Source organism: Panthera leo, chromosome D4 (genome assembly GCF_018350215.1).
Source record: "Panthera leo isolate Ple1 chromosome D4, P.leo_Ple1_pat1.1, whole genome shotgun sequence".
Lineage (NCBI taxonomy): Eukaryota > Metazoa > Chordata > Mammalia > Carnivora > Felidae > Panthera > Panthera leo.
Window position 1 is genome coordinate 88,040,542 of NC_056691.1, and position 16,046 is coordinate 88,056,587.

Consider the following 16,046-nt stretch of genomic DNA (forward strand, 5'->3'; position numbering starts at 1 on the left):
AGACAGCTCGCAGATCTGGCCGCGGTGGGCCTGCGGATGCCCGTGGGTCCCCGCAGGCGAGCCGGCACCGAAGGTCCAGGGTCCGGTGTGAACGCGTCCCCGCAGGGGGCCGTGGGCCCCAGCCCACGCGGGTGGGGATAATGCAGAGGAGGCTGGGCGTCCGTCACCGTCACCCCGCCACCAGTGGGGAGAGGGGACCCAGAGGGGCGGGCTGGGGGTGGGGGGAAGGCGGGGGGCCCAGGGCTCGGGGGGGGGAGGAACTTGCTCCTTCTGGGTCAGCTAGAGGGGCTTCCGGCTCAGCCTGGAATGCCCTGGAATTCTGGGCGGGAGGCCAGGCGCCTTTCTGATGAACTCAGGCTGGCTCCCTCCAGCTGGGCATTTATGGAAGCCAGGAGAGGGGCGGGCGGGGGGCTGGCGGTCTGTCTCCCCGGCCTGGAGGAGGCGTGGAGCGAGGGTCAGCACCAGTGACCTGTGCGTGTTGTCGGCTTATAGCTGATCTCTGAGGCAGCCCCCTCTTACAGATGAGCCCCCCCCGCCCCCCCCCCCCCCCCCCCCCCCCCCCGGCCAAGGGCACCTAGCACCGTGCCTCCGGGACCTGGCCCGGGTCGTCTGGCCCCAGGCATGTGCCCCCCTCCCATTTCCGTCACGCTCCTGGTGGGTGTCCACAGCCTTCTCCCCGGGACACGGGGCCTGTGGGGTCCGCCGTCATCGGCTTACTGCCTGCGGGTCACTTCATGGGGTGCGGAAGCCGGCGACTGGAGGTCTCTGGAGACTGTGTGGCTGAGGGCGGCCGAGTCCCCTGCCCCCGCAGGAACACGAGTGTATTTCCACGCTGTCGTCTGAGCGCAGGGGCGGTGGGAAATGACTTGGGACTGCGGGGAGGGGGGGAGTTGAGGCACCTGGACGCTTGGGGAGTGTGGGTGTCTGCTCACCCTGCCCTCGGGTGTGGCCGGACCCCAGGGAGGGCGACTCCCAAGCATTTAACTCTTTCTTGTCTCCCCACCTGCGTGTGTGTGTGGCCAATGTGCGGGTGGTCCCGTGTTTTCTGCCAGGTAGAGCAGGAAGAGGGGTGTCCCCAGGAAGGAGAGGTCCAGGGGGAGGTGCGGGTCCTTATGGGCCACGTGGAGCGTGAGGGGCCCCTGGGCCACCGTGAGGAGCGTAGACAGGGGCTGAGCTAGAGGGGGGTGCGGGGTGCACAGGCTGTGCCCCCGGACAGCCGTGTGAGGAAGGGGCTCAGACGGACCCCGGTACTCGGAGGTTGAGCAAAGGAGAAGCCGGGGGCCCGTGGGCAGGGTGCCGCCCTTCTGGAAGCTGCCCTTGACTTCTGAGCACTCTCTTTGTCCGAGTGCTCAGAGGCGTCAGGACGGACGGAGTGTCAGATTTAGTGACAAGGGGCTGCCGGTGGCCAGGCCCGAATTTCCCCACTTCCTCTTTTTTGCGGGAATCGAACCAGAGAGGCCTCCTGGCTGCCCTGGAGGTGGGAGGTGCGGGTGACCCTGGCCCTTGATCCAGCCTCTGTCCCTGGAGAAGAAAACGGAGCCTGGGGCGGTCACAGGACGGTGGCCGAAGGGGCCCAGGGGAGCGTGGTCCGCCCGCCATCCCTCCAGGGCCTCTGTGGGGGCCGCCAGCCCCTGCTTTCCGTTCCCACCGTGTTTGAGCTGAGCCTCAATCAGCTGAGAGGTATTTTGCTTTAGGGAAATCAAAATCAGACTCAACATTTATCCTGGGCTCCAGGGACCGGCTCTCTCGCGTTCATTCCTGGCAGACAAGAGCTTCGTGCAGGGGGAGGAGGTGCAGGGAGCCGCCTCGGGAGCGGGGGGGGGGGGGGGGGGGGGGGGGGGGGGGGGGGGGGGGGGGGCTGTTCCTGCTCTTCCTCCTGGGTGTGGCAAGGAGAGGTCTCTGTCTGCACCCCTGCTGCAGGGCGTGCGGGCTTAGTGGCAGCGAGCCAGCTGGGGGAGAGCTGGGCAGAGGGCAGTGGCTGGGCCCCTCCCCACTCGGGGCCATTGAGCCACCCACAGGCCTTCTCCCCGCCGCTCCCCCTTCTCAGGGAGGTCCGTGGGAGGGGAGGGGAGGGGAGTGGAGGGGACACCCAGCCCCTCTCCTCCTGGCTCTCTGGCCTCTCTAGGCTGGGACTTTTCTTTCTCTTGTTTTCTTTTAAGATTTTTCTTTTTAAGTTGTCTCTATACCCTACGTGGGGCTCAAACTTACAACCCCGAGGTCAAGAGTCACATGCTCCAGTGACCGAGCCAGCCAGGCGCCCCTAAGCTGGGAGCTTTCTCTCCACCTTTTAAGAAGCCCTCCCAACGGCCGTGTCGAGTAGGAGTTTATGTAAACCCCATCTTTCAGATGAGGAATCAGAGGCTCAGAGAGGTTAAGTAACCTGTTCAGAACAACACAGCCTACAAATGGCCAAGACAGGACGCTGACCCTGAGCCTCCCAACGCCTCAGCCTTGGGGTTGTCAATACTGGTTTCCTATCGAGTCCGGGCTCCCCCCCGCCCCGCCCCGGCCTGCCGGCAAGAGCGAGCTGGAGAGAAAGACAGTCACAGGTTTCGTGAAGGTAAACCTGTACGTGAGAAACATAGTGTAGGATGTGTCCCAAATGCAGCCGGGTGGCTCGGTGACGGTGGGAAATCACCCGGGGTTTGTTCTCTGCCTCCGGTGTGCAGGAGGCTGGGCCGGGTGCCGAGGGCGATGCTAGGGTATGCCTCGGTCTCTGAGGGCTTGGCATCCAGCCGGGTAGAGGAGAAAACTGCTTCTGTTGAACACCTGCTAGATGGCAGACGTCGTGCCACGTGCTTTAAGGACACCCTCCTCTGATAAGACAGAGGCTGTCACTTGTCCCATTTTCAGATGAGCAAACCAAGGCTCCAAGGTGTGGAGTCATTGTTCAAGGCCACACAAGCAAAGCCCTGGCCTGGAGTGCTGGCCGAGCCGACCCCAGAGGCCTCTCTGCGGACCTCGCCACTTCACCGCTGTCCCCCTCGCCGACTTGGCCCCGGGCGGTCAGACAGACCGCGTGGCAAGCAGGGATTGCCACGGATCGGGGCGTTTCAGAGGGGGCCGTGGCAGGCGGGAGGGGTCTGTAGGAAAGGGGCATCCCAGAGGGGACCAGAAAGGTACATAGGGCTACCGAGGTGAAAGAGGTGAGGACGAGTGTCCTGGGCAGAGGGACAGCACGCGCAAGAGCCAGGAGGCGGGGGGATGGTTAAAGGGGCTTGGAGGCAGTGGTCCCGGGGCAGACAGCCCTGAGGACAGCCTTCCTTCCTGCTGGGCCCTGAGCCCTGAACTCCAGCCTTGAGCACGGACCCGCCCGTTACAAGTGCGGTGTGAGCGACGCCTGTTCATTTCTCACGTGGATGCAGGTTCCCCGGGGGGGAAAAAAACGAGCCTGGGAATGTCGCTCTGGTATCTGGGTGGGGCGTGGAGCGGGGGGACCCCATGATGTCCCCCCAGCCCCCTCCTCCCGCCCTCCCAGTGTCTGTGGTAGTCAGAGCTCCAGGACCCCCGGCCCTTCTGGCGCTGTGGGTGGGGTTGCGCACCCAGGCTGTGGACCCGAGGACTCTAAAAATCTCTCCCCCGCCCGCCGCCCCAACTTTTTATTTTGAAAAATCAAGAGAAGCAATTGAGAGGACGGCGCAGCGAGCACCTGTGTGTCCTTCCTCTAGAGTTGCCGGTGTCGACGTTTTTGCCAGGGTTGGCTTCTCTTTCTGTGTGTGTGTGTGTTTCTGAACCTCGTCCAAGAAGCTGCCGGTATCGCCTCTGGATCCTTCAGGGCACATCTGCGATGAAAAGGGACATTCTCCCACATAACCTGGGTGTCACTCCTAAGAAGATCGGCTGCGAGTCCATCAGGGCATCTAGTGTCCCCCCCCCCCACCCCCGCCCCGGTGGAGTTTCCCCAGCGCTCCGAATAAGGTTTGCTATTGTTGGTCTTTAACGCCAGATCCAGGACCCCATCCAGGCTTTGCGAGTTGCATTTGACGGCCTTGTCTCTTTTTCTGGAACAATCCCCTGCCTTGTACCTTTCACGGCGGCCCACTTACTCAAGTGTCCCGGCCAGCTGTCTTGTAGACTTGTCCCGCCTTCTGGATTTGTCTGCTGCTGTCCTCATGATTAGACTATTCTAATAGTCTATTAGAGTCTGATAGCCTAATAGGTTGACTATTTCTGGCAGGAGAACTCCGTGGGCACCACGTCCTTCCACAGCACCAGATTCGGTGGCGGGGGGGGGGGGGGGGGGGGGGGGGGGACACATGTTGTCGGCGTGTTTCCCTATCGGCGAGGCCAGGTTTGATCAAGGACGGTCATCTTCATGGTGATACTTCTGTTGTGTATTAGAAAAGATACGACCAGCACACGTCACGGGTGATTTTACGGCTGTTAGTGCTGAGGCTGAGGCTAGATGAGGCAATGAGTGAGCAGAGTTAGAGAAACGTCCCGAGTGAATCATCAGACAGGTGGTTAGGGAGGACTCGAGAAGGTGGTGCCGGGACGGCTGAGCTCCCGGAAACCCAGACAGAGTGGTCTCGGCATCGGGCGGACCTGGGCAGTGACATCCTGCCGTGCCTCCTTCTGGCCGTGGCCCTGGGTCCCTCCCTCGGGTCCCCAGCCCAGCTTCCTCGCCTGAACAGTGAGGTTCACCCTGGTCACCTCCAGGACTCCTGACCCTGGTGGAGGGGCCGGGGGCAGGTGGCTGGGCGCCCCGAAGGCTGCCTGATGCCTGCCCCACTCAAGACCCTCCATGGTGCCAAGGGGACACCTCATGGCTTCCTCTGTTCCCTAAAGGTTAATTGGCTCCTTAAAGCATCAGCAGGGCCCATCGCCCCAAGCCCCCCGGCTCGCATCCCCTGGGGCTTGGCTGCCTGCCCGACAACCAGTGTTCTGTGTTGAGGACCATAGCTGCTACATCCTGGAGACAGGGGCGACGGGGGGGGGGGGGGGGGGGGGAGGGGACTTCTGAGATAAGGGATATTCCAGGGGAGCCTCCTCGGGCCTTGTGAGGCCAGAGGCCAGCCCTGGGTCTGCTACCCGGCTCCTGCCGTTTCTGTCATGTGATGCCGAGGCCACACCTTGTGAGGTCACACGAGGTCAGGCAGCTCGTCGGCACCCGTCCCCATTGTGCGCTCATCCCGGGCTCCGAAGGCCGTCGCGGCCCTGCCCTTTCCTGGCAAGGTGGCCTCGGGTGGCTTCAGGCCAAGTACGCGGGACTTGTCTGGAACCTCAGCCTTGTTCGGGAAAATGGAACCACCACCTGCCTGTGGGATTCTTGTGCAGGTAAAGAACACCAAGCCAGTTAAGTCTTTGCAACGGCCCGTTTTACAGATGAGGGAATTGAGGCCCAGAGCGAGGAAGTACTTCCCCCCCCCCCCCCCCCCCCAGCCAAGGACACAGGGCTAGAAAGCTGTGGCTCTGGATTTGAATCCAGACGGTCTTGTCTGGCTCCAGAGCGCGGACCCGTAAGCTCCCGCCTGTGCCCTGGTGGGTTTCCTGTGTCTCTCCAGGTTTGGGTTTTGCACATCAACCCCTCCCCGCCCCTGCCGCCTCCCCCCCCCCCCCCCCAGGCGTGCGTGGCAGTCCAGGACAGCTCAGCTCGGGTTCGACCAAGGTCTGCTTCCCTCTCCACCCCCCTCCCCTGCCTGACCCCCTTCCCTCCTTCCACCCTCTGCCCGAACTCTCTTGGAAAATTGCATTCTCTAACACCGGGTCTGGCCGGTCCAGGTAATCGGCACCTCCCGCCCTTGTCATGCCTTCCGTGCACCAGCTGTCTGCTCTGGGACGGGCGCCTGGGATTTGGGCTTGTGGGGGGAGGGCTCTGGCAGCGGCCTCCAGGCTTCCCCGGGAGTCTGACCGCCCGATTCCAGGCTGTGGGGCAGGCGGCCGAGCCACACGCCCCAGTTCAGACCCTCACCCCATCACTTCAGGTCCTGGCCCCTTCGTGCCTCAGTTTCCCCATCCGGAGCCAGGGCAGAGTCACGCTGTCTTCCCTCGGAGCTGTGGTCAGGGCAGCTGAGCCAAAGCACAGAGGCCCGGCCCTGGCACAGAGCCGGGCTTCCAGTGGCCCCTTGGTATCTGGCACTTCGTACAGGCTCCCTTGGAGCGGCTTTTGGAAAGCGGCCTCCTCGTGTCCAATCAGCCACAGCAATTCAGGGACACCCCCTTGGGCCTCCCTTCCCTTTTCCCGGGGAAGAGATCGCAGTTCCTTTTCTCAGCTGACCTCCCCCTAACACCCACTTTCCTGTCTGTCCCTTCCTTCCTTCCCTCCTTCCTTCCTTCCTTCCCTCCCTCCCTCCCTCCCTCCTCCTTCCTTCCTCCTTCCTTCCTTCCTTCCTTCCTTCCTTCCTTCCTTCCTTCCTCCTTCCTTCCTTCCTTCCCTCTTTCCTTCTTCCTTCCTTCCTTCCTTCCTTCCTTCCTTCCTTCCCTCCTTCCTCCTTCCTTCCTTCCCTCCTTTCTTCTTCCTTCCCTTCCTTCCTTCCTTCCTTCCTTCCCTCCCTCCCTCCCTCCCTCCCTCCTTCCTCCTTCCTTCCTTCCTTCCTTCCTTCCTTCCTTCCTTCCTTCCTTCCTTCTTCCTTCCTTCCTTCCTTCCTTCCTTCCTTCCTTCCCTCCTTCTTCCTTCCTTCCTTCCTTCCTTCCTTCCTTCCTTCCCTCCTCCTTCCTTCCTTCCCTCCTTTCTTCTTCCTTCCTTCCTTCCTTCCTTCCCTCCCTCCCTCCCTCCCTCCTTCCTCCTTCCTTCCTTCCTTCCTTCCTTCCTTCCTTCCTTCCTCCTTCCTTCCTTCCTCCTTCCTTCTTCCTTCCCTCCTTCTTCCTTCCTTCCTTCCTTCCTTCCTTCCTTCCTTCCTTCCTTCCCTCCACAAGCCTGGACTGAGGCAACGTCTGTGCCAGGGAATCAGGAGCTCTCACACCGGTTTTGATTGAATTCTCAGGACAGCTCCCCTGGCAGCTACCGTTACTGTTATTCCCGCTTTACAAATGAGGAAACTGAGGCACGGCTTGCTGGACGCAGTCTCCCGAGGCCACCCCCAGGGAGAGTGAGTGCGGCCTTGGAGGTGGTTCGATGTGCTCATTCAGCGATTGTAGGGAGAGCGCTGGTTTGCCTCCAACCCGAGCCAATGTAGTACTTTTCAGAAAAAAAGAGATTTTTTTTGTTTGTTTCATGGTTCAATAAAGAATGACTCTTTGGGCTTGGCTGGATGTTCGACCACATTATGTGGCTTGTCCCAGGTTTTCGTTCTGGGCGCTGTTCTCGTACTGCCTGTAAAAGAACCTGGGACCGACCGCTGTAAGGAGCTGGAGGGGGCAGGCCGAGGAGGGAGGGCGGGGAGGGGGTGCGCAGCCTTTCAGTCCTGGGATCCCCCCGCCTCCCGTACACAGACAGGGCAGCCGGGTGCCCTCTCTGACTCCGCTGCGCTGTGCCAGGACTGCGAGGCGGGGAACAGCGTATCTTAAATGTTGGCCTGGGGGTGACGCTCCTTCCTGCACCCCTGCATGTGGGAGGCTGCTCTTGCCAGTCCTCGTGGACGCCCAGTGGGCGTCAGGAGGGATAGGCCAGGGTGGCCCCCGCGGGGGTGGCTGGACACGGAGCTCCTGACTGGGACTGGTCACCCCTGGGGCAAGCTCTTACTCAGAGCCGGCAGGTGCCCCAACATGGGGGGGGCAGGGGCGCCGCGGGGCGGGCTGGGGAGGGCGGGAAGGGGGCTCCCCCGGGGCAGCCCGTCCCCCTGAGACACCTCCCAGAGCTAAAAGGCTGCTTCTCTTTTCTCTTGCAGTTACCGAGAAGGAAGTCCAGCAGTGGTGAGTGACTACTTTTCCCCAAACTGTCGGCGGGGAGGCCTGGGGGCGTTGGCGTTGGCCTGCTGGGACGGCAGTCTAGCTGCCCAGGACGGGGGCCCGCGGAGGGGCTTTCTGAGAGTGGCTCAGCCACCATCCAAGGGGTTGGATTCCTCTGTTCCCAAGGGACTGACGGAAAGCCACTTGATCCGGGGCGGGGAGGGGTCGTTGGTGAGTCCTTGCTTTCTGCGGCGTCTCTAAGGACCACGGGGCCCCGCTCACCAGAAACGAGTCAGGAGGCTGGGTCCCAGGCCTGGCTTTGTCACTAAATCGCTGGTGGCCGTGACGAGTCTCTTCCCATTTCCGGGGTTCAGTCACCCCTTCTATTAAGTGATGGGTGAGACTGGACCAGGGATGGCCGATAGGTGTCCTCTGGGATGCCAGCTCTAATCAACCCGTAGCGGCTGCCCAGAGTGCCAGGTTAAGAAGGATTCTGAGGCTGCGTGCAGTGGAGCAAATGGAAAGTATGCCAGTGGGGGGTTAATGGGGGGCGGTGCCAGCTTACTGATGCCCGCCTGGGCTGGCGAGAGGGGAGTGGCATGTTGTCTTATCACCTGTGGAACGTGGAGCTGACAGCGGAGGTCACACACTAAGGCAGACCTGAGGTCGGGGCAGGGGGTGGGGGGCGGTGAGGGAGGGGACGAGGCAAGCTTGGACAACTTCCAGAAAAGTCTGGCGGTTTAGAAATGGACTGGAGAATCCTGACTTGGCCTTTCCTATCCGAGTGACCGAGGGTGACTCTCTGAGCCTCAGTTTCCCCATGTGTATGGCGGGAACGATAAAGCACTCGGAAGACATTCCCTGCAAAGGTCGTAGCACGGGGCCCAGGGGACGATGGCCACTGCCAGTGGCCTTCTGTGCACCGTTCAGGGGGAGCCTAGAGATGCGCCCCCCCACCCCCCATTGACAGCCAGGCCGTGAGGCTCCCGGGCAGCTGTGCGGTGCAGGGCCAGCCTCCCCCAGGGGCCACTCCGTGAGCACAGGCTGCAGAGGGTGGGAGCTGTGGTTGACCTGCCCAACCCTGCCGGCCCTGCGCTGGACGCCCGGCCGGTTGCTCCCACAGGGGGAGCGGATGTGGGGAGAACAGCCGCCGCCACCTCCCTCCCCCACCCCCCCCCCCCCCACATCCGAGGACCAATGCGTGGATCCGATCTGCCTCCGACCTCATTTTCACTTTCCTGCTTCCCCAGGTGAGCGTTCCAGAAAGGATCCTACTTCTCGGTCTTTATCTCCAAGGCTTTCCCTTCCAGAACTCGCCTGCCCTTCTTTCCTGGGCCTTTGTCTACCCCTATCTCCCTTCTAGAACTCCCCGCCCTTCTTGCCTACCTTCCTGGGCTCTCTGAGCTCTCTTCTCCCAAAGCTCACCTAAGTTACCTCCTCCAGGAAGCCTTCTGGGGTCCCCCATCTGTACATAATCCCCTCCTTCCCACCTGGCAGCCAGAGGGGCTTTTGCCTAAACCCTCCCTGGAGCTCAGGTGAAGTCCATGCCTCCGGCATGGCTATGTGGGTATGAGAACTGGTTTGGGCTGGCCCTGTTGACCCCTCCAGTCTCACTGCAAACTCCTTTCGCCCTCTGGCCTGCCTGAATTGCTGTCTGTTCCCGAACCCACCTCGCCCTCTGGGGCTTCCTGACCTTTGCTCGGGTTGTCCCCCCTGTTGGGGACACCCCTCCCCCTCTTTGCTTGGCTCCTATCTCCCCACCCTCAAGGCTTCCTCCCTGAAACCCCTGGGCCCTCCGGTTAGCTTCGGGGCCCCCACCACAGCCGGGGACACAGCAGGTAGCAGTCACTGCCTCTTTTCCTGGCCCTGAAGGCTGGCCCTGCCCTCTTCACGCCTGTGTCCGCAGAGCCTGGCCATAGTGGGTGCTCAGGCCCCAAGAAGCACACCCCATGTGCTTCCCATACATGGCTCTTGACCCCTGGGAGCTGCCCTGGGGGCCGACACGGTTTATTGTCTTTATGGCAGCTGAGGAAACGAAACAGAGGTGCAGAGAAGGGCCGGGCAGGGAGGAGGGTGGGGTCTGTCCCCTGGCGCCACCGTGTGCCCTGCAAGCTCTCAGACGCGGCCTCATTTTCCTCCTCACCGTCACCCAGAGGAGTGTGCCATCGTGGCATTTCCTAGACAAGGCCCCTGAGCCCCCCGGGTCCTGCCCTGCTCACACCTGTGTTTCCCCCCCGGGAACGCAGGGCCAGGTGGGCTCCAGAACCAGGGCGCTGGGCTTGAGCGCCCGTGCCCCGCATTCTGTTTGAGCAACCTTGAACAACTTCCTGGGCTTCTCGGTGCCTCAGTTTCCCCGCCTGGAAAATGAGGGTAATGATAGTCACGCTTTATAGGAATACTGCAGAGAGGAGGTGATCTGATTCACGTGAGACGTCCGGAACAGAGCCTCGTAACCTCCTCTCCGTTAGCGGTGTTGGTGATAATGCTGACGTCGTCACCAAGTATAACCCACAGAGCAATCCGGAGACTCAAGGCCCCCTGCTCGTTATGAAGACGGGGAAACTGAGGCCCAGGCAGGCGGAATGACTTTCGCTCACTCGCCAAGCTGGTGTGTCAGCTGCCCCCTGCACAGGGGCTCGGCCACGGGAGAGAGTTCCAGGCACAGGGCTTAGCAAGCACAGAGGCTCAGGGGGCTTAGGCCCTGAGGAAGCACAGAGAGCCCTGGAGGCTGGCCCGTGGAGAGCAGTTCTTGGGACTCCCGTGACAGAACTGGGGCCCGAGGCCTGGTGACACCCAGTCCTTGTGAGAAGGGGGTTCTCTCTAAAGAGCTTACAAAGACCGGAACGGATCTTGCTTTGCCGGAAAGTTCTGTGGGCCTCGAACACATGTCCTTTGGTTCATTTTGGTGGCGCCTTCGAGGTTAGGAGGTAGGTGAATCGGTGCCCACTACCCACCCCACTGTTGTGTTCTAGAATGGCTCTATCCCTTGGGGCGAAGCTAGACCAGGGATTGTTAAACAGGGACATTCCTGCCACCACTCTCTCCACCCATGCCCACAGCAGACATTGGTAATGGATCACAGATCCCGGCGCTCTGGGTCGTCTCCTGCAGTGCCCAGGGCCATCAGTGTCCTTGTTGCGGGCACACAAAACAAACGCATGTTATTATCCCTCGATTGCCCTGAACGTCACTGGTTCGCTGGGGCCGTGGGTGGCCCACTGTTCCCTCTGTCTTTTGCTCAGGAAACAGGTAGGATCCCAAGCGCCCTGGCCCATCTTCAGAGGACCTTTGTCACCAAGCCCCCAGCCAGCACCTTCCTGTTCCAGCCAGCTCTCAGGGCCCCCAACATCTGGGGAATGTGCCGATGCCCTGCCCTCCCTGGGAAAACACGGGGTTCCCAGGCCTAGTCCACCCAGGGCAGCAAACAGTTTAGGGCTGGACCGTCTGGGTGGGGGTGGGGAAGCAGGGGGAGGGGCATGCAAAGATCCGCAGGGCCACCGCAGACACTTCCTGTCCCACCTGCAAAGTGCCTGCACGGATCCAGCCAGGACAGCGGCTCCGGCTTCCTCCAATCTGTCTGTCTGTCTCTCTACACCCCACCCTCTCACTTAAAGCCCCTTAGGGCCTCCCACCGCCCTCGAAATAAAGCCCCAGCCCCTTCCCTGGCCCTTGGGGCTCCCCAGGGTCTCTCACCCCACCTTCTCCCCCGGCCTCACCGGGCACTTCCTGAACTTGCTGTCCGTCAGCCACACCAAACTCATTCCTACCTCAGAGCCGCCGTCCTTGCTGTTCCCTCTGCCCCCAGATCTTGGCGTCTCTTCGGAGAGGCCCGCACTGACCACCGAGTCCCTGTTTCTCCAGCATTGTACAGGATCACCTTGTTTTGTGCTGACTTTCAGCAGCCGCTAGGCAGCGAGAGAACCCAGGGCCAGGCTTTTTTTTTTAAGTTTATTTCTTCATTTTCAGAGAGAGAAAGAGAACATGAGCAGGGGAAGGGCAGAGAGGCTCTGCCCAGCACAGAGCCTGATGTAAGGCTCGATCTCACAACTGTGAGATCACGACCTGAGCCGAAACCAAGAATCAGAGGCTTAACTGACCGAGCCACCCAGGCGCCCCAAGATTTTATTTTTTAAGTAATCTCTACGCCCAGTATGGGACTTGAACTCACAACCCCGAGGTCTAGAATCGCATGCTTCACCCGCGGAGCCAGCCGGGTGCCCCAAGGCCCAGGGCTCGAAAGTGATTGTGTGATGGGCCCTGGGCCGGCCAAGGAGAGGAAACAGAGCCGAGAGTAGCACTCGACCTCGGCGCCGGTCGGGCCCAGGTTGTCAGGAGCACGGGCCAGGCCACAGCAATGGGTGCCCGCACCAGCGTCCTCTGGGCTCTCAGCCGGCACCAGGCTCCCGCTGCCCTCGGGGTCAACTCTGCACAGCCCTGCGCTGCTGTGCCGCGATCTGTACCTGGAGGGAGGGGGTTGGAGGCTGAGCGGTGAGGCCAGCGTCAGGGTCCACGGCCAGCCTGGGTCCCTGCCCCTTGCTCTTGACCGTCTCCGTTCCCATGCTGAGCATGATTTGTCCCCGTGGACGATCAGGAACCACACTGGGGGCTAAGAAACCGCAGCGGGTCCCAGGCCCTTCCAGATGATTGTGAAATTGCAGCCCTTGGAGAGCAGAGAGGCAGCAGGGCACACATCACCGCCCCCCCCCCCAGCCCGGCCCCAGGCCCTGACCGACAGCACAAGACGGGAGGGAAGCCGGCTGGAAGCTGGCGGTAGGTGCGTGGGTACCTTGGGTGCCAGCATCGTGGGTTGCGGTAGCTTTTTCTCTCGCATTTTCTATTTTCCAAATTTCCCCAAGAAACTAAAGCTCCGAAGGGCAGAGACGCTGGGCCCAGGTGGCCCAGGGCTGGGTGTATGTATGTGGAGTCTGGGTCCAGCCCTTTCCACCTCCGTGGCTCAGGCCGTGGGGGCTCAATCCTGCCGGCTCTTGCCTGGGCAGCCCCCCCAAAGCCGAAGACAGCGGGGGCTGGTGGGGGAGGAGAGCAAGGAGGAGAGACGTCATCCTCAGGGGGCGCTGGGACGGGGGTGCCAACGGGAGGGGTTGTTTGCAAAGATCACGGGCGCCGCGGAGACAGCTGGGGCTTGGGGCTGATTGCCGCTGGGGGTGACGCTTCGTCGTTAACTCACCTGTTCCCTGCCTTTCCCACGACAGCAGGCAGCGCTGTACCCTGGACAGGGAGGGACGGGCATGCAGGGAGTTGCGGCCAGCCTCCCACAGGGCCAAGTTCATGGCAACGGAGAGCAGTGAGTTCGGAAAGTCCCAGCAGCCTGGGGCCTCCGGGTGTCCCTCGGGGGTCTCAGAGAACAAGAAGCTGAATGGGAAAGGGATCCCCGTGTCAGGGCGAGCAGTCATTCATTCATTCATTTGTTCACTCACTCACTCAGTCGTTCGTTTAGCACCTACTAGGTGCCAGGCCAGTGCTGGGGGGGCTGGAGGCAGCTGGGACTGAAGGAGAGTCCCCAAGGGGACACAGGCGTTGGCCCAGGCTGGTGGCGCTGGGGAAGTGTTTTTGTTAAGTGACACGCAGCCTCCCTCGCTCTATGGAATGACACGTTTCTTTTTTTCCCTTTCCCTTTCAAAGAAGCGTAAGAATGCAGTTGTCGCATCCGCGACTCTCTCTTTTCGGCCCCGCCCTGTGTCGAAGAGCTGGCCCCCAAACACAGCCAACCCTGTCAGACGCCCGTGTGGCCGGAAGCTGCCCGCACGGCGTTCGGGGACGGTGCCTGTCTCCCAGGCTCAGTCCCGTAGCTCTCTGTCTGATTCCCAGAGGGGTCCCTGGCCCCCAGAGAGTTAAGAGCCCTGTTCTTGAACACGATTTCAAGACTAGTGACAGGTATAGAGAGAATTGATTTAATGAAATGTCTTCTTCGAACGTCAGTAAAAAGAAACAAAATAGCATCCACCAGGTCCTGGTAACTAACGATGGTTTTTAAAAGACAAAGGCAAACCTAGGTGGAGATGTGATGGTAGTTTGGTTCGGGTTTTATTTTTTTTATTATTTGTTTAACGTTTATTTCCTTTTGAGAGAGAGAGAGAGAGAGAGGGAGGGGCAGGGAGAGAGGGAGACAGAGAATCCCAAGCAGGCTCCACACTGTCAGCGTGGAGCCCGAACTGGGGCTCGAACCCACGAACTGTGAGATCGTGACCTGAGCCGAAGTCAGATGCTTAACCGTCAGAGCCACCCAGGCGCCCCCTCCGCAATAGCTTGTAAAAAGTCGCTCATTTTTTGGTGGATAACGGCCGATCGATTTCATGCTTCACTGATGTATCTGGATGTAAACAACTCTTAGTATCTCCGATTTGTCGTGTTACAGCCGACACATGTTGCTACAACACATGTGTTTCAGCCGACCGTACCTGTGTTTGATATTTTTATGCCTGATCTAGAACATTCTGTAATGCTTTTAATTACATTTTTTTCACGCGGTGAGATACACACAATGTGAAATTTACTGGCCTAACCGTTAAGGGCCTCCCTGTATGTGCCCCGGGCTAAGTGGCTGGATGCGGCAGGCGCATCAGGGGTCTTTGGTCTGCTGTCAACTCCCCCTTGGGACGGCTGGCCGCTCCGGGCAGCCGGGGCAGGGATGGTGGTGGGATCCAGCCAGGCCCGGTGGGGAAGCCTGAGCCCTTCCTTGTGTCGTGTTTACACTCCAACACAAAAATTTAACTTCTTTATATTACAGAATCCCTGCGTGCTCTGTGCGACCGAAGGGAACCATAAGCACAGAGCTTAGTCATGATAAGTACAAGCCAAAGATGCATCCCCAACTCCTTTCTGCCCCACGCGTGGGGCCCTTGTCTGAGGCGGGTGGCCCGTCACAGTGGGTTTTTGCGCAGTAGGCCCCCAGGGCCGTCCTTCCTCGGTGGTGCCTGGGGATTCTGGGGCTGGGCCCCAAGATCCTGCCCTGAGGTCCAGCCTGGGCTGGGCACCCCCAGTTGCCAGTTGGTGGAGGTAACTGACAGCAGCACAGGTTTTGTGTCTGACATGTGCCGGCGGCAACGCCGGGACCGCTGTGGCTTCCACCCTGGGCCTGGAAGCAAACAGAAGGCACCAAGGAAAGCAGGCCGACTGAGCGCGTCGGGCCTCGAAGGGCAGGATGCCCCATCCCGGCCCCCTCCCCCCATCCGACGCAAGCCCGGACGTGTGGCAGAGGGCTCTAGCGCCGGCTGCCTCATTTGCTGGCTGTGCGACTCCGTGCAGCATGTACTGAGCACCTACTGTGTGCCAGGCACGGGGCTGGGCCCCGCAGACTCAGGGCCGGGTGAGGAGACGTGGTCCCTGTCTCGATGCCCGTGTAACCGCCACACGGGTTACACGAGCCAGTCACCGGGCACAGCTGTACGAGGCGCCACCGAGGCCCGGGCCAGGGGCAGGGGGCTGGGAGTATGGCTCCGTCCGCGGTGGCCAGAGAGGGCTTCTCTAAGGCACACACCGAAACCAAGAATGAAAGGGTAAGTGGGAGTCAGCAGGGGAGGGAGGGGAAGAGTGGGCTGAGCAGAAAGTGTCCTGAGTGAAGGCCCTGTGCCTGGGCCAGACGGAACCTTCCCCAGCCTCCATTTCCCCATCCGTAAAGTGGGCATAATAGTCCTTGCCTCCTGGGCTCAGTGGGACCATTGCGTGAAATTGTGCCTGGAAAGTGCATAGCCGTATGCCTGGCTCTCAGTAGGTCCCCAGTGGTAGTCGTTTTGCAGAATCACAGACACCGGAAGGGCAGACGCTTGTGTAGACCCCCTCAAGTTCATGGGCTTCCCACGGGCCATCTAGTTCGGTATTTCTCCGCTGGAGTGGTTCTGCTCCCGGGGGGATACGTGGCCTTGTCTGGGGACACTTTTGGTCGTCCTCACTTGGGAGCAGGTGCTACGGACACCTAGCAGACGGAGGCCTACGTCGTACGGTGCGCAGAATCACCCAACCCCCGCAAGAATCACCCAACCCCAAATGTCGGTGGTGCTGGGGTGGAGAAACCCTGAGCTGGTCTAAGCCACTTATTATACCAGCAGGGGACCTGAGGGGCACTGCAGGGGAGGGGTACACGGGACTGGCATACAAGGCCCTGGCCTCCTGGAACGGGTTTTCTGGTGGCAGCATGTCTCAAGGGGAGGCGGGGGGGTGGGGGGCCCGGGCCTGTCGGAACCTGAGGCTGGGGGCCCTGGGTGGGGGCTGGAGTCACGTCTCTCAGTGACCTTGGAGCCGTGACGGCTCACAGGGTGGGGTGA

At 61.0% G+C, this 16,046-nt stretch overlaps 1 protein-coding gene across 2 annotated transcripts in view; it reads left to right on the forward strand.

Moving 5' to 3' along the window:
• Positions 1–16,046, forward strand: part of NCS1 (neuronal calcium sensor 1) — a 47,557-nt gene that overhangs the window by 16,335 nt on the left and 15,176 nt on the right. For both annotated transcript variants that reach the window (XM_042913450.1, XM_042913452.1), the window contains one exon: positions 7,767–7,791. In XM_042913450.1, the coding sequence (XP_042769384.1) occupies positions 7,767–7,791 (25 nt within the window). The remainder of the gene's footprint in view (positions 1–7,766; positions 7,792–16,046) is intronic.